This window comes from Trichomycterus rosablanca, chromosome 23 (genome assembly GCF_030014385.1).
Source record: "Trichomycterus rosablanca isolate fTriRos1 chromosome 23, fTriRos1.hap1, whole genome shotgun sequence".
Lineage (NCBI taxonomy): Eukaryota > Metazoa > Chordata > Actinopteri > Siluriformes > Trichomycteridae > Trichomycterus > Trichomycterus rosablanca.
In genome coordinates, this window is record NC_086010.1 from 11,075,816 (window position 1) to 11,095,211 (window position 19,396).

The 19,396-nt window shown below is 41.4% G+C and overlaps 1 protein-coding gene across 1 annotated transcript; it reads right to left on the reverse strand.

Moving 5' to 3' along the window:
- Positions 1–531: 531 nt before the first annotated feature.
- On the reverse strand, positions 532–18,074 carry zgc:101569 (uncharacterized protein LOC449822 homolog). The gene is made up of 7 exons (XM_062985668.1): positions 17,865–18,074; positions 17,651–17,725; positions 10,525–10,689; positions 5,441–5,538; positions 5,010–5,154; positions 2,503–2,652; positions 532–1,019 (listed from the first exon to the last, which is right to left on the reverse strand). Exons 1-7 carry the CDS (start codon positions 17,917–17,919, stop codon positions 796–798), a joined length of 912 nt encoding a protein of 303 aa, XP_062841738.1. The 5' UTR covers positions 17,920–18,074; the 3' UTR covers positions 532–795.
- Positions 18,075–19,396: the final 1,322 nt, after the last annotated feature.

Consider the following 19,396-nt stretch of genomic DNA (forward strand, 5'->3'; position numbering starts at 1 on the left):
ACATTAGGAAGACAAGACTCAAGGTCTCCACCAGACTACTACGACGATTAACAAGCTCTAAGTGGGGGGCCCACCCAAGCACACTGCGAACAACAGCATTAGCCCTGTGTTTTTCCACCGCTGAGTATGCCTGTCCAGTATGGAGCACAGAATCGACCCTATCCTCAATGACACCTGTAGGATAGTGACTGTGTGCACTAACACGACTCCAGTACCCTGTCTCTATGCTCTCTCAGGCATCGCTCCCCCTTACATCCGGAGAGCAGTTACCACCCAAGCTGAGCGGACAAAGCAAAGCCAATGACACCGGGCACCCACTCCATGCACACTGAACCGCCTGCTGCATCTGACTTATGCGTGTGAGGTGAACTCCAAACCATGGAACATCTCATGAGATGCGGTTCTGCTCCACAATGCACCGCAGAAGACCTGGCCGAACCAAGTGCAGCCGCACCTGCCCGTGTTAACTACTGGAAGGACATGATATAGATGACGGCTGGACACAAGGAAGAAGACGAAGAACCAATAATATCAGATGTTAACTGATCATTTTAATAAATTAATATTAAACAGTAAAATCCACAAAGAATACACTGTTCATTCATGTAATCATTGCAAATCCTGACCAAGATGTTGTAGCAATAGGTAGGTTAGTAGCAATGGGACCAGAGGTCATCCAAAACCACTCAGCATAAAGTGAGCATGACAGACCGCCAATCAACTGCAAGGCAACGCTCTCTACCCACTACCCACTACCAGCTGTATTATTATGCCACCTACTGTTCATTATCTTTCTCACTCAAACTTTCCCCCTCTCCCAGTGCCAGAACTAAACCTGGTGGCCCCGGCAACAGCTTCAGCGGGAATGACTGGAAAACCATGGTCGGTCTCATACTGCATGGCTTCAGTGAAGGAGGTTGAGTCAAAGGCTGCGTGGTAGGCCGAGTTCCGGTCAGCACGTAGACAGAGCTGTGGGAAGCTGCTTATTTGCTCGGCAAGCTCAATAGCTACCTGCAAGGCTGAGGAGCGCACACACACACACACACACACACACACACACACACACACAGAAAGTAAGGAAAATACTTGGATCTTAACAGTGTTTTACAATGTATGACTGTAGGGCAGTTGTAGCTTAGTGGATAAAGTACTGGACTAGTAATCAGAAGGTTGCTGGTTCAAACCAGGTTGCCGCTGTTGGGCCCTTGAGCAAGGCCCTTAGCCCTCAATTTCTTAGACTGTATACTGTCACAAATGTAAGTCGCTTTGGATAAAAGCATCTGCTAAATGCTGAAAATGTATAAGTAAAATCTTTTTGTTGATTACCAGCTCATTTAACATCTGAAGTTGTTTTGCACTATCTGTGATGACAGCCAATTAAAGTTACTAAACAAATAACGTTATTTAAATGTCATGCTCAATTAGCTAAACCTGGTTAGCCAGTCTCTTGCCAAAATGTTACACCCATTAAAATAGCAAGAAAACCCCAAAACAGCCATTGGTATTGGTAATTGGTATAAAAGTATCCAATGAAGCACATGACTGTACTGTACAATGAAAGCATATATACATTTTAAGATCCACACAAACTTTCCATTGGGTTGAGATGCACTCATGCACAAATTTAGGAGTTGCATTGTGTCATTTTTGTAATCTGACCCATATTACGTACATTTGAAAAATCTGCTATAGACAAATACAGATGACATACAACAAATGACAACAAACTGTGATGCACTGTGTATTCTGACACCTTTCTATCAGAACCAGCATTAACTTCTTCAGCAATTTTAGTTACAGTAGCTCGTCTGTTGGATCGGACCACACGGGCCAGCCTTCGCTCCCCACGTGCATCAATGAGCCTACCCGCCCATGACCCTGTCGCCGGTTTACCACTGTTCCTTCCTTGAACCACTTTTGATAGATACTGACCACTGCAGACTGGGAACACCCCACAAGAGCTGCAGTTTTAGAGATGCTCCGACCCAGTCATTCCCATTTTTCCTGCTTCTAACACATCAACTTTGAGGATAAAATGTTCACTTGCTGCCTAATATATTCCACCCACTAACAGGTGCTGTGATAAAAAGATAATCAGTGTTATTCACTTCACCTGTCAGTGGTCATAACGTTATGCCTGGTCGGTATATACACAAGAGATCTTAAAAAAGTTTCCGCACTTTTATATTTTGATTGGAAATGGTGAGGGTGGGAGGAGTAGTGGTTGGTCATGTCTGAGAGACTGAGAGATGCTTATAGTCCGGATTTAGCATCGTCTATTTTTCACCTTTTTGGATGCTCAAAGAAGCTTTTCATGTGATGATGATGTGAAAGCAGCGGTGCATCAGTGGCTATGCGCTCAACCAAAAACATTTTTTGCTGATGGCATTAAAAAGTTGGTACAATGCTGGGAAAATGCATCGGAAGGTGACTGTAGAAAAGTGATGTCATTTGTCATTTACCGCCAGTATCATGTTATAGACGAACTGTATTTTTGTGTACCTTTTCCCTCAGGCACCACTCTGTTTGCTAGTCCAAATGCCAGTGCCTCCTGGGCTCCCACAGGTCTGCCAGTCAGAATAAGGTCCAGAGCCCGGGACAAACCTATTAACTGTGGCAGCCGTACTGTACCACCGTCAATCAGTGGCACACCTAACAGATTGTAGAAACAGTGGAAAAGTTAGAGTCCTGCATATACACCAAAATACACTGTAAATAAACAAGAAAGTGTCTGCACACCACAGAGAAAATAAAAACGTTCAATTTAAAATGGAACTTTTCATGGAAAATAACCACGGCTGTCATTCCCTTAAGAAAAATACTTAGTTAAAACCTAGTTAGAATTTAGTAAGAACACAATCCAAGCAAAAAGCCTGTTTATATTGATCTTGCTTGGTACTAAAATCCAGCCAGCAACAAACACCTGTCCCTGTGTGTTTAGACATGAATGCTTTTTAAAAACCAGATATTTAACGCTTGCTATTCTATTATTTGGGCCTAGACAACCCCCGCCCCCCAAGACAATGTGGCCAAACCAAAGTTTAGGGTTTAGCTGGAAGATCTGTGATGCTGGCAGACGTGAGGTTTCTAGATAGACCCAAGTGAAGCAGACAGTCTGGTATGAATGCACAGTAGCAGACGTGGGCAGTGCAAGAACGCTTGCTTTAATGACAGAGTATAGAGGATGACTGAGACTCTGTTTTTGAACCAGCCAGCATGGAAAACAGCGACTGGTAGTAAATTATAGCACAGCTGGCGTATTTATAAACACTGTGGTCATATTTATAACACTGAGCAGGGTTCTGCTTGTACTAAAGGCAGTAAGAAACAGTACTGGATGCTTGCTTGCAAGATCAGGTATTGAAACAATTGAGCTAGTCAGCCAAAAAATATACATTTGTCAAACTGATTGCTTAATTAATTGCTTAATGCCATGGTACAGTTGGAAGAAAAGCTTTTGTGAGCTCTTCGGAATTCATTACATTCCCGCATTAATTACTCATTAATTGTGGTTTAATCACCATTACACAAACAATTGCATTTATTATTGGCATTTCTTTACTAAACTAAATTCAATAGATGCATTAATCTAAAAGCTTATAAAAGTATTTTAAGTCAGTATTGTAACCAATCTAAAGTAAAACTGTCCCTAAAGTGCCATTGTGGCTCAGCTGTAAGGGTCTAGTAATCTGCAGGTTGCTGGTTCAAGCTCCAACACCATCCAGTTGCCTCTGTGTGACTTTACTTTTGGGACTAATACCATCCATCCATCCATCCATCATCCAACCAAAACATCCATCCATCCATCCATCCATCCATCCATCCATCACATCCAGACCATCCATCCATCCATCCAGAACATCCAGAACATCCATCCATCGAAAACATTCATCCATCCATCCATCCAGAAAATCCATCCATCCATCCATCCACAGCATTCATCCATCATCCATCCAGAACTTCCATCCATCCATCCATCCATCCAGAACAATCATCCATCCACCCAGAACATCCATCCATCTATCCATTCAGAATATCCATCCATCCAGAACATCCATCGATCCATTTAGAACATTCATCCATCCATCCATCCATCCATCCATCCATCACATCCAGAACATCCATCCATACATCCATACAGAACATCCATACATCGAAAACATTCATCCATCCATCCATCCATCCATCCAGAACAATCATCCATCCACCCAGAACATCCATCCATCCACTCAGAACATCCATCCATTAATTTAGAACATCCATCCATCCATTTAGAACATCCATCCATTTATCCATCCAGAATATCCATCCATCCATCTATCCATTCAGAATATCCATCCATCCAGAACATCCATCGATCCATTTAGAACATTCATCCATTCATCCACCCATCCACCCAGAACATCCACCCATCCAGAACATCCATCCATCCACTCAGAACATTCATCCATTTATTTAGAACATCCACAAATCCATCCAGAACATCCAGAACAGCCATACACCCATTCAGAATATCCATCCATCCATAACATCCATCCATTCAGAACATCCATCCATCCACTCAGAACATTCATCCATTCATTTAGAACATCCATCCATACACTCAGAACATCCATCATCCATTCAGAACATCCATCCATCCATTTAGAATATCTATCTATCCATCTATTTAGAACATCCATCCATCCATCCATTTATACAGAACATCCATCCATCCATCACACCTAGATTTCACCAATAAGATAACTGGAAGACAACCAGTGTTAACTACAAACACTTTCCTAGTTTTTAGTTCAAATACAAATAAAACATATTATACAAGCAGAACCTAACCAAAATAACAAAAGAAGACCATAATCATTTTACAAGAGCTATGGCTGACAAAAAGTTAGTATTCGTATTTGTTTATGGCTTGTCTGTATTCTGACTTGCAGAATCTTTACATCATTAATACTGCTTAGCAGTTTATTAAGCACAAATATAAAAAAAATCAGAAATAATCATCTTACCAAATCTACGACAAAAAACCCCCATAATCGCAGTGTCCTCCATCACTCTGAGATCAGCTAGTAGGGCCAGCTCCAACCCTCCAGCTACAGCATAGCCACTCACGGCTGCAATCAGTGGTTTGGACAGCCTTAGACGAGAGGGACCCTGTAGATGACAAACAAACTCTACAAATTCACAGAACTAATGATTCTTATCTTAAATCTGACTGTATAAGGAAAATATGAGCAAATAACAGATAAATATTTGACTAACAGCTTATTCTCAGTTTATTTTTTAAATCCATCAGGGCTTAGTACAAACCCCATTTCCAGAAAATGCATTAAATTGGTACCTGCGTAGCTAGTACAATCACAAAGATGAACCACTCAGTCTATATCTAATATTTCGACAGTCCGCGTTAAAGAGAACAGGGTTAAGTTTCTTGTCTTACCATTGGAGCAGGACCTCGAGTAACATTCTGCTCCAGACTGATGGAAGCCGTGTTTTGACTAAGCTCTTTAAGATCATAACCAGCACAAAAATTTCCTCCTAAACAGATTACAGAATTACAATATAAGGAAAAACACAAACAGTTAAGATTGATATAAATAGAATAATAATCATGCTTATTTGTAAGCTTTAAAAGAAAACTTGGACCTATGAACATGTATCATTATTTTGTAATGTTATATATGATGTATAATATCCCTTAAACATTAATACATTACATTATATATACATACATTATACAATTATTTGCATACATTTAAAACATGATCATTTACCTTAGATGCCTAGAAACCTAGAAGTGTTTATTTATTTATTAGGATTTTAACGTCATGCTTTACACTCTTTGGTTACGTTCATGACAGAAACGGTAGTTACTTATCACACAGTCATGGACAATTTTGTATCTCCAATTCATCTGACTGCACGTCTTTGGACTGTGGGAGGAAACCAGAGCTCCAGAAGAAAACCCACACAGACACGGGGAGAACATGCAAACTCCACACTGAAAGGACTTGGACGGTCCCACCTGGGAATCGAACCTTCTTGCTGTGAGGTGACAGTGCTACCCGCTGAGCCACCGTGACGCCCCACAAATGTTTAGAACTTACCACTTTCTACTGTTTATGATGCAGGAGACGTACATTTATGTATTAATATGCTCATTAGTCTTTAGTACAATGTTTTTATTATAAAACCCTATTAAATATCCAATCTACACTTTATTTACATGCAGTTACAATAAGAAAATAATACCCCCCCCCCCAAAGAAAATAATGATTTATCACTCTAAACATAGTATTTATTAATTAAATGATATATCAAATGAAATAAGTCAATGACTGATATAGTATTTTGAAATGGCAGAATATTTTGATAATAGCAGAGACCTAATTCTTCTAATTACTAGTCCAGTACTTGAACAACTGAGCTGCTACTGCCCTATACCAAAATAAAGGTCCTACAGTGGCGCTTGAAAGTTTGTGAACCCTTTAGAATTTTCTATATTTCTGCATAAATATGACCTAAAACATCATCAGATTCTCACACAAGTCCTAAAAGTAGATAAAGAGAACCCACTTAAACAAATGAGACAAAAATATTATACTTGGTCATTTATTTATTGAGGAAAATGATCCAATATTACATATTTGTGAGTGGCAAAAGTATGTGAACCTCTAGGATTCGCAGTTAATTTGAAGGTGAAATTAGAGTCAGGTGTTTTCAATCAATGGGATGACAATCAGGTGTGAGTGGGCACCCTGTTTTATTTAAAGAACAAGAATCTATCAAAGTCTGCTCTTCATAACACACGTTTGTGGAAGTGTATCATGGCACGAACAAATGAGATTTCTGAGGACCTCAGAAAAAGAGTTGTTGATGCTCATCAGGCTGGAAAAGGTTACAAAACCATCTCTAAAGAGTTTGGACTCCACCAATCCACAGTCAGACAGATTGTGTACAAATGGAGGAAATTCAAGACCATTGTTACCCTCCACAGGAGTGGTCGACCAACAAAGATCACTCCAAGAGCAAGGTGTGTAATAGTCGGCGAGGTCACAAAGGACCCCAGGGTAACTTCTAAGCAACTGAAGGCCTCTCTCACATTGGCTAATGTTAATGTTCATGAGTCCACCATCAGAAGAACACTGAACAACAATGGTGTTATTGGCAGGGTTGCAAGGAGAAAGCCACTGCTCTCCAAAAAGAACATTGCTGCTCGTCTGCAGTTTGCTACAGATCACGTGGACAAGCCAGAAGGCTATTGGAAGAATGTTCCGGGACGGATGAGACCAAAATAGAACTTTTTGGTTTAAGTGAAAAGCGTTATGTTTGGAGAAAGGAAAACACTGCATTCCAGCATAAGAACCTTATCCCATCTGTGAAACATGGTGGTGGTAATATCATGGTTTGGGCCTGTTTTGCTGCATCTGGGCCAGGACGGCTTGCCACCATTGATGGAACAATGAATTCTGAATTATATCAGAGAATTCTTAAGGAAAATGTCAGGACATCTGTCCATGAACTGAATCTCAAGAGAAGGTGGGTCATGCAGCAAGACAACGACCCTAAGCACACAAGTCGTTCTACAAAGAATGGTTAAAGAAGAATAAAGTTAATGTTTTGGAATGGCCAAGTCAAAGTCCTGACCTTAATAAAATCGAAATGTTGTGGAAGGACCTGAAGCGAGCAGTTAATGTGAGGAAACCCACCAACATCCCAGAGTTGAAGCTGTTCTGTACGGAGGAATGGGATACAATTCCTCCAAGCCGGTGTGCAGGACCGATCAACAGTTACCAGAAATGTTTAGTTGCAGTTATTGCTGCAAAGGGGGGTCACACCAGATACTGAAAGCAAAGGTTCACATACTTTTGCCACTCACAAATACGTAATATTGGATCATTTTCCTCAATAAATAAATGACCAAGTATAATATTTTTGTCTCACATGTTTAACTGGGTTCTCTTTATAGTGGGGTCAAAAAGTATTTAGTCAGCCACTGATTGTGCAAGTTCTCCTACTTAGAAAGATGAGAGAGGTCTGTAATTTTCATCATAGGTACACTTCAACTATGAGAGACAAAATGAGAAAAAAAATCCAGGAAATCACATTGTAGGATTTTTAAAGAATTTATTTGTAAATTATGGTGGAAAATAAGTATTTGGTCAATAACAAACAAGCAAGATTTCTGGCTCTCACAGACCTGTAACTTCTTCTTTAAGAAACTCTTCTGTCCTCCACTCGTTACCTGTATTAATGGCACCTGTTTGACCTCGTTATCTGTATAAAAGACACCTGTCCACAGCCTCAAACAGTCAGACTCCAAACTCAACCATGGCCAAGACCAAAGAGCTGTCGAAGGACACCAGGAAGAAAATTGTAGACCTGCACCCGGCTGGGAAGAGTGAATCTACAGTACAATAGGCAAGCAGGTTGGTGTGAATAAATCAACTGTGGGAGCAATTGTAAGAAAATGGAAGACATACAAGACCATTGATAATCTCCCTTGGGGTCAAGATCTCATCCCGTGGGGTCAAAATGATCATGAGAACGGTGAGCAAAAATCCCAGAACTACACGGAGGGACCTGATGAATGACCTGCAGAGAGCTGGGACCAAAGTAACAAAGGCTACCATCAGTAACACACTACGCCGAGAGGGACTCAAATCCTGCAGTGCCAGGCGTGTCCCCCTGCTTAAGCCAGTACATGTCCAGGCCCATCTGAAGTTTGCCAGAGAGCTTATGGATGATCCAGAAGAGGATTGGAAGAATATCATGTGGTCAGATGAAACCAAAATGGAACTTTTTGGTAAAAAGTCAACTCGTCGTGTTTGGAGGAAGAAGAAAAACCCAAGAACACCATACCTACTGTGAAGCATGGGGGTGGAAACATCATGCTTTGGGGCTGTTTTTCTGCAAAGGGGACAGGACGACTGATCCGTGTTAAGGGAAGAATGAACGGGGCCATGTATCGTGAGATTTTAAGCCAAAACCTCCTTCCATCAGTGAGAGCATTGAAGATGGAACGTGGCTGGGTCTTCCAGCATGACAATGATCCCAAACACACCGCTCGGGCAACAAAGGAGTGGCTCCATAAAAAGCATTTCAAGGTCCTGGAGTGGCCTAGCCAGTCTCCAGACCTCAACCCCATAGAAAATTTGTGGAGGGAGTTGAAAGTCCGTGTTGCCCAGCGACAGCCCCAAAACATCACTGCTCTAGAGGAGATCTGCATGGAGGAATGGGCCAAAATACCAGCTACAGTGTGTGCAAACCTGGTGAAGACTTACAGGAAATGTTTGACCTCTGTCATTGCCAACAAAGGTTATGTTACGAAGTATTGAGTTGAACTTTTGTTATTGACCAAATACTTATTTTCCACCATCATTTACAAATAAATTCTTTAAAAATCCTACAATGTGATTTCCTGGATTTTTCTTTTCTCATTTTGTCTCTCATAGTTGAAGTGTACCTATGATGAAAATTACAGACCTCTCTCATCTTTCTAAGTAGCAGAACCTGCACAATCAGTGGCTGACTAAATACTTTTTGGCCCCACTGTATCTACTTTTAGGACTTGTGTGAAAATCTGATGATGTTTTAGGTCATATTTATGCAGAAATATAGAAAATTCTAAAGGGTTCACAAACTTTCAACCACCACTGGTTTGTTTTGTCTGATTGTCTGATTCTTCACTTACTCACTCACTTTCTTAACCGTTTACCAGTTAGGGTCGTGGGGGGTGCTGAAGGCACACAGTAACACCCTGGAAGGGGTGCCAGCCCACCAAAGAGCACACACACACACACCCATTCACCTATAGGGCAATTCAGTGTCTCCAATTAACCTGACTGCATGTTTTTGGACTGTGGGAGGAAACCGGAGCCCCCGGAGGAAACCCATGCAGACACGGGGAGAACATGCAAACTCCGCACAGAAAGGACCCGGACCGTCCCGCCTGGGGATCGAACCCAGGACCTTCTTGCTGTGAGACGACAGTGTTACCCGGAGCCACCGTGCTGCCCTCTGATTCTTCAAAAAATCAACATTTTTAAACAAATATCATTTAATTGTTTAAAACACAAAATGCAAAATTATTTTATGCACTATTTCTGGCACTGCCGGGCACTGGAATGCCCAAATGTCTTTAATTTTATATTATGCTCCTGTATTTAGGGGCTGCCACATTAAATCATTCTGGTCAACATATCTACTGTAATTTGGCACAGTTTTTCATGCTGGATGCCCTTCCTGACACAACTTTTCTTATTTTTACCTCCAAGACTATTTCTGATAAAATATATAAAATATTTTTTCCTTTTAATTACTGTATATACTGTATCTTTTAGTACATATGTAAATAATAGATCAAAAGTATGACCAATATAGAAAGCTTTTAAAGCTAGTTAGGTTAATGTTTTCCAGGTGTGCCGATATTTGTGAGGGGACTGGAACTGCACAAGCAATAAAACTGGTGTCTTACTGTGTGAGATCAAAGCAGGGAAGCTTCTGCAGGCCGACAGTACTGACCTATACCATGCAGCACAGCTACACTCAAGCTGTCGTCCTGGTCAAAAGCTGAAAGCTCCGCAAATAATCGATGGGCTGTCTCTTGGTTGACGGCATTACGGACCTCTGGCCGGTTAATTCCCACTGTGAGCACTGGACCTCTCTTCTGAGTAACCACTGTATGACCTAGGATGAAAGAGAAAGACGAGTGTAAATCTCATTGTAGTTATTACCAAGGTTATACTGGTTATTCATTTACAGTGGGGGAAATAAGTATTTGATCCCCTGCTGATTTTGTAAGTTTACCTCCTTACAAAGACTTGAACAGTCTATAATTTTTATGGAAGGTTTATTTTAACAGAGAGAGACAGAATATCAACAAAAAATCCAGAAAATAAACATTAAATAAAAGTTATAAATTAATTTGTATTTAATTAAGGGAAATAAGTATTTGATCCCCTACCAACCAGCAAGAATTCTGACCCCCACAGACCGGTTATGTGCCCATGAGGCACACAAATTAGTCCTGTCCCTGTATAAAAGACTCCTGTCACAGAATCAGTTTCTTCTGTTCAAATCTCTCGACCACCATGGGCAAGACCAAAGAGCTATCAAAGGACGTCAGGGACAAGATTGTAGACCTGCACAAGGCTGGAATGGGCTACAAGACCATCAGCAAGAAGCTTGGTGAGAAAGAGACCACTGTTGATGCGATAATTAGAAAATGGAAGAAATACAAGATCACAGTCGATCGCCCTCACTCTGGAGCTCCATGCAAGATCTCACCTGGTGGGGTAAGAATGATTCTGAGAAAGGTGAGGTCAGTCCAGAATTACACGGGAGGAGCTTGTCAATGATCTCAAGGGAGCTGGGAGCACAGTCACCAAGAAAACCATTAGTAACACACTTCGCCGTAATGGATTGAGATCCTGCAGTGCCCGCAAAGTCCCTTCGCTCAAGAAGGCTCATGTACAGGCCCGTCTGAAGTTTGCCAATGAACACCTGAATAATTCAGAGAAAGCTTGGGAGAATGTGATATGGTCAGATGAGACCAAAATTGAGCTCTTTGGCATCAACTCCACTCGCCGTGTTTGGAGGCAGAGAAATGCCCAGTGGGGATGGTGTTCTTGGGGTCATATCCAGCTTTTCTCTGCTCCCAGCTCCCTTGAGATCATTGACAAGCTCCTCCCGTGTAATTCTGGACTGACCTCACCTTTCTCAGAATCATTCTTACCCCACGAGGTGAGATCTTGCATGGAGCTCCAGAGTGAGGGTGATTGACTGTGATCTTGTATTTCTTCCATTTTCGAATGATCGCACCAACAGTGGTCTCTTTCTCACCAAGCTTCTTGCTGATGGTCTTGTAGCCCATTCCAGCCTTGTGCAGGTCTACAATCTTGTCCCTGACGTCCTTTGATAGCTCTTCGGTCTTGCCCATGGTGGTCGAGAGATTTGAACGGAAGAAACTGATTCTGTGACAGGAGTCTTTTATACAGGGACAGGACTAATTTGTGTGCCTCATGGGCACATAACCGGTCTGTGTGGGTCAGAATTCTTGCTGGTTGGTAGGGGATCAAATACTTATTTCCCTTAATTAAATACAAATTAATTTATAACTTTTATTTAATGTTTTTTTTCTGGATTTTTTGTTGATATTCTGTCTCTATCTGTTAAAATAAACCTTCCATAAAAATTATAGACAGTTCAAGTCTTTGTAAGGGGGTAAACTTACAAAATCAGCACGGGATCAAATACTTATTTCCCCCACTGTATATTTCTTTAACCCCATTCATAACATCTTTCTAAATTGCACTCAGACCTGGCATGGTTGTTTTATAAACTGCCATAATTTTTATTACATTATAATATTATTACATAATAATAGCAAAACTAAAAATAGCAAGACCTTCCTACTAGAGTAACAATCTCATTCATTCATTGTCTGTTTTACCACTGCTTTATCCTATTCAGGGTCACGGTGGGTACAATTCACTGGTCAAAAGGTAGGAAACACCCTGAACAGGTCGCCAGTCACAGGACAAGCACATTTGCACACACACATACACACACCTAGGGGCAATTTAGTATCTCCAATTAGCCTGACAGCATGTCTTTGGATTGTGGGAGGAAACCAGAGCTCCTGGAGGAAACCCAAGTGAACACAGGTAGAACATACAAACACCACAAAGAAATGACCCAGAGTGCTCCACCTGGCAATCAAACCCAGGATTTTCTTTATGTGAGGTAACAGTGCTACCCACCAAGCCACTGTGCCGCCCAGGTAACAATGTCATTCAAGTGCAGCAGGAATCTGAGTGTATTCTCTATGAATAGTGAATCTATTCAATAATTCCTAATAATTTATGATAAATACTTACCATTATTGTATGCTATGCATACACCAACTTGTAATGTTTACCTACCTACCTACCTACCTACCTACCTACCTACCTACCTACCTACCTACCTACCTACCTACCTACCTACCTACCTACCTACCTACCTACCTACCTACCTACCTACCTACCTACCTACCTACCTACCTACCTACCTACCTACCTACCTACCTACCTACCAGTGGCAGCTGCTGGTCTTTCAAAGAGGGGAAGCTCATTGTCGGCTTACATCATAAAATTTGTCAATTTATTTATACATAAATTCTGCCCTCCGTTCCAAGAAAATGGCCTGTGATCCTATCATACCAAGTAGGCGTCTTTTCCAGGGACTTGACCAGTGTCCTCTCAATGGCCAGCAAATAGCTGTCAATCAAAACGGGATTAAGCCTTTCGACTGATCCTCCAATCATCTTGCAGAAGCTCCGCGTCCAGACCCGCCCACAGCTCCATTCACCCCCAGAGACGCTCAGCGTCCGGGGGCGGGACAAAATCATGGCATTTATCCAATAACCGGCGAGTTTCGAAGCAATGAAAAAAACCGTTCCATGCAGTTCCATTGAAAAGAATAGAAGCTCAGCTTCTGCGGGCAAATGCATTGATGCTGCGGGAATGTATGAGAAGTTAACAAAATCGAGTCAGTCGATTTGTGATAAGTAGCTGATTCTGAACAAACTCGTCTTCGAGATGAACGTGTTCTAACGCATTTGTAGTCAATGAAATGTTAACACATCTGTACATATTTGACCATTTAATTTTTGACATTTTAGGGGAAGCTGAGCTTCCCTTGCAGTCTTAGAGAAATCGCCACTGCTACCTACCTTCTTACCTACCTACCTATTTACCTACTTACCTACCAATTTACATAACTACCTACCAATTTACCTACCTACCTACCGATTTACCTACTTATTTACCTACCTACCTACCGGATTTACCTACCTACCTACTGATTTACCTACCTATTTACCTTCCTACCTATTTACCTAACTACCTAACTACCTACTTACGTACCTACCTACCTATTTACCTACCTACCAACTACCTACCTACCTATTTACCTAACTACCTACTTACCTACCTACCAACTACCTACCTACCTATTTACCTACTTACCTATTTACGTACCTACCTACCTACTTATTTACCTACCTACCTACCTACCTACCTACCTACCTACCTACCTACCTATTTACCTACCTACCTATTTACCTAACTACCTACTTACGTACCTACCTACCTATTTACGTACCTACCTACTTACCTGATTTACTTACCTATTTACCTACTTACCTATTTACCTAACTACCTACTTACGTACCTACCTACCTATTTACCTACCCACCTATTTACCTAACTACCTACTTACGTACCTACCTACCTATTTACGTACCTACCTATTTACCTAACTACCTACTTACGTACCTACCTACCTATTTACGTACCTACCTATTTACCTACCTATCAACTACCTACCTACCTATTTACCTATTTACGTACCTACCTACCTACTTATTTACCTACCTACCTACCTACCTACCTACCTACCTACCAATTTACCTACCTACCTACTGATTTACTTACCTATTTACATACTTACCTATTTACCTAACTACCTACTTACATACCTACCTACCTATTTACCTACCCACCTATTTACCTAACTACCTACTTACGTACCTACCTACCTATTTACCTACCCACCTATTTACCTAACTACCTACTTACGTACCTACCTACCTATTTACGTACCTACCTATTTACCTACCTACCAACTACCTACCTACCTATTTACCTACTTACCTATTTACCTACTTACCTATTTACCTACTTATTTACCTACCTACCTACCTACCTGTTTACCTACCTATTTACCTAACTGCCTACCTACCTATTTACCTACCTACCTATTTACCTAACTACCTACTTACGTACCTACCTACCTACAGTGTATCACAAAAGTGAGTACACCCCTCACATTTCTGCAAATATTTCATTATATCTTTTCATGGGACAACACTATAGACATGAAACTTGGATATAATTTAGAGTAGTCAGTGTACAGCTTGTATAGCAGTGTAGATTTACTGTCTTCTGAAAATAACTCAACACACAGCCATTAATGTCTAAATAGCTGGCAACATAAGTGAGTACACCCCACAGTGAACATGTCCAAATTGTGCCCAAATGTGTCGTTGTCCCTCCCTGGTGTCATGTGTCAAAATCCCAGGTGTAAATGGGGAGCAGGGCTGTTAAAATTGGTGTTTTGGGTACAATTCTCTCATACTGGCCACTGGATATTCAACATGGCACCTCATGGCTAAGAACTCTCTGAGGATGTGAGAAATAGAATTGTTGCTCTCCACAAAGATGGCCTGGGCTTTAAGAAGATTGCTAACACCCTGAAACTGAGCTACAGCATGGTGGCCAAGGTCATACAGCAGTTTTCCAGGACAGGTTCCACTCGGAACAGGCTTCGCCAGGGTCGACCAAAGAAGTTGAGTCCACGTGTTTGGCGTCATATCCAGAGGTTGGCTTTAAAAAATAGACACATGAGTGCTGCCAGCATTGCTGCAGAGGTTGAAGACGTGGGAGGTCAGCCTGTCAGTGCTCAGACCATACGCCGCACACTGCATCAACTTGGTCTGCATGGTCGTCATCCCAGAAGGAAGCTGACGCACAAGAAAGCCAGCAAACAGTTTGCTGAAGACAAGCAGTCCAAGAACATGGATTACTGGAATGCCCTGTGGTCTGACGAGACCAAGATAAACTTGTTTGGCTCAGATGGTGTCCAGCATGTGTGGCGGCGCCCTGGTGAGAAGTACCAAGACAACTGTATCTTGCCTACAGTCAAGCATGGTGGTGGTAGCATCATGGTCTTGGGCTGCATGAGTGTTGCTGGCCCTGGGGAGCTGCGGTTCATTGAGGGAAACATGAATTCCAACATGTACTGTGACATTCTGAAACAGAGCATGATCCCCTCCCTTCGAAAACTGGGCCTCATGGCAGTTTTCCAACAGGATAACGACCCCAAACACAACCTCCAAGATGACAACTGCCTTGCTGAGGAAGCTGAAGGTAAAGGTGATGGACTAAACCCAATTGAGCACCTGTGGCACATCCTCAAGTGGAAGGTGGAGGAGTTCAAGGTGTCTAACATCCACCAGCTCCGTGATGTCATCATGGAGGAGTGGAAGAGGATTCCAGTAGCAACCTGTGCAGCTCTGGTGAATTCCATGCCCAGGAGGGTTAAGGCAGTGATAATAATGGTGGTCACACAAAATATTGACACTTTGGGCACAATTTGGACATGTTCACTGTGGGGTGTACTCACTTATGTTGCCAGCCATTTAGACATTAATGGCTGTGTGTTGAGTTATTTTCAGAAGACAGTAAATCTACACTGCTATACAAGTTGTACACTGACTACTCTAAATTATATCCAAGTTTCATGTCTATAGTGTCGTCCCATGAAAAGATATAATAAAATATTTGCAGAAATGTGAGGGGTGTACTCACTTTTGTGATACACTGTATATACCTACCTACATATTTACCAACCTACCAACTACCTACCTACCTATTTACCTACCTACCTATTTACCTACCCACCTATTTACCTAACTACCTACTTACGTACCTACCTACCTATTTACGTACCTACCTATTTACCTACCTACCTATTTACCTACCTACCAACTACCTATTTACCTACTTACCTATTTACCTACTTATTTACCTACCTACCTACCTACCTACCTACCTACCTACCTATTTACCTAACTACCTACCTACCTATTTACCTAACTACCTACTTACGTACCTACCTACCTATATACCTACCTACATATTTACCAACCTACCAACTACCTACCTACCTATTTACCTACCCACCTATTTACCTACCCACCTATTTACCTAACTACCTACTTACGTACCTACCTACCTATTTACGTACCTACCTATTTACCTACCTACCTATTTACCTACCTACCAACTACCTATTTACCTACTTACCTATTTACCTACTTATTTACCTACCTACCTACCTACCAACTACCTATTTACCTACTTACCTATTTACCTACCTATTTACCTACCTACCTACCTACCTATTTACCTACCTACCAACTTCCCATCTACCTACCAACTTCCCATCTACCTACCAACTACCCACCTACCCACCTACCTACCTACCTACCCGGCATGGTGGCTAAGTGGGTAGCACTGTCACCTCACAGCAAGAAGGTCCTGGGTTCGATCCCCAGGTGGGGTGGTCCCGGTCCTTTCTGTGTGGAGTTTGCATGTTCTCCCCGTGTCCGCGTGGGTTTACTCCGGGTGCTCCGGTTTCCTCCCACAGTCCAAAGACGTGCAAGTGAGGTGAATTGGAGATACTAAATTGTCCATGACTGTGTTCAATATAACCTTGTGTGTACTGATGAATCTTGTGTAATGAGTAACTACCGTTCTTGTCATGAATGTAACCAAAGTGTAAAACATGACGTTAAAATCCTAATAAACAAACAAACAAACCTACCTTCCTATCTACAGTGGGCCCAGGGTCACTGAAAAAGGACAGCTGGGCCAATCAGATTTTTAGAAGCCAGCAAATAGAGCCTATAAATAATCCTTTATACATTTCTAATCCAAATCAGACAAAAATGTACCCAAAAAAAGCAAATGAACTACTGATTAAAGGTGATTTAAGCCTGTGCTTCCCCCTGCTGACAGAGCTGAGATCTGAACCAGATTACCAGCTGTAGTTCCATAAGAAGCACATCTGGAGTTATAAAACTTCCAGCGTTCACATCGTGCAGCTTGGTTCATCACTGTAAACACAGTAAAATTACATTAATTAAGTACCAAACCTTCTTATTGAATACTAGATTACTTTAGTAAATATGATTCAAATTTATAAACACAACTAAACTAAACCCAAGAGCAAAAATTGGTATATATTAAACTTACTGAATAATAATGGTCGTCGAAAGGACATTAAAGAACACATCATTTGAGACAGCATATCTATAAATACTGTGTTACAAACAAAAATAGATGTAAACTTGGTAAACTACAGCAGCTACCAGGTAAACGGAGGACACAGGGACACTAAAAACTAACACCCAAACTTTTAATATGTTACAGAAAAGTAGTTACTATAACTGAACATAGCATATTTCATATATAAATATCAACCGTAGCGTTTGGGAACAGACATTTAAATGGTTTGTTTTGTTTTTTAACTTGAACCTAAACGCGAAGCCAGAAATAAATTGAACCTAAAACAAAATAAAAGTCCTAAACGCTACTTTCTGCATAATAATTCTCTCATGCGCTTCAAAACGGAATACTGTACTGTAACTTTACACTTAATAGTATTTAGTAGTACTAAATAGCACTTATATTAATGGAAATGCAAATATATTTTGGCAGAGAGACTGTATATATATATATATATACAGTGTATCACAAAAGTGAGTACACCCCTCACATTTCTGCAGATATTTAAGTATATCTTTTCATGGGACAACACTGACAAAATGACACTTTGACACAATGAAAAGTAGTCTGTGTGCAGCTTATATAACAGTGTAAATTTATTCTTCCCTCAAAATAACTCAATATACAGCCATTAATGTCTAAACCACCGGCAACAAAAGTGAGTACACCCCTAAGAGACTACACCCCTAAATGTCCAAATTGAGCACTGCTTGTCATTTTCCCTCCAAAATGTCATGTGATTTGTTAGTGTTACTAGGTCTCAGGTGTGCATAGGGAGCAGGTGTGTTCAATTTAGTAGTACAGCTCTCACACTCTCTCATACTGGTAACTGAAAGTTCCAACATGGCACCTCATTGCAAATAACTCTCTGAGGATCTTAAAAGACGAATTGTTGCGCTACATGAAGATGGCCAAGACTACAAGAAGATTGCCAACACCCTGAAACTGAGCTGCAGCACAGTGGCCAAGATCATCCAGCGTTTTAAAAGAGCAGGATCCACTCAGAACAGACCTCGCGTTGGTTGTCCAAAGAAGCTGAGTGCACATGCTCAGCGTCACATCCAACTGCTGTCTTTGAAAGATAGGCGCAGGAGTGCTGTCAGCATTGCTGCAGAGATTGAAAAGGTGGGGGGTCAGCCTGTCAGTGCTCAGACCATACGCCGCACACTACATCAAATTGGTCTGCATGGCTGTCACCCCAGAAGGAAGCCTCTTCTGAAGTCTCTACACAAGAAAGCCCGCAAACAGTTTGCTGAAGACATGTCAACAAAGGACATGGATTACTGGAACCATGTCCTATGGTCTGATGAGACCAAGATTAATTTGTTTGGTTCAGATGGTCTCAAGCATGTGTGGCGGCAATCAGGTGAGGAGTACAAAGATAAGTGTGTCATGCCTACAGTCAAGCATGGTGGTGGGAATGCCATGGTCTGGGGCTGCATGAGTGCAGCAGGTGTTGGGGAGTTACATTTCATTGAGGGACACATGAACTTCAATAT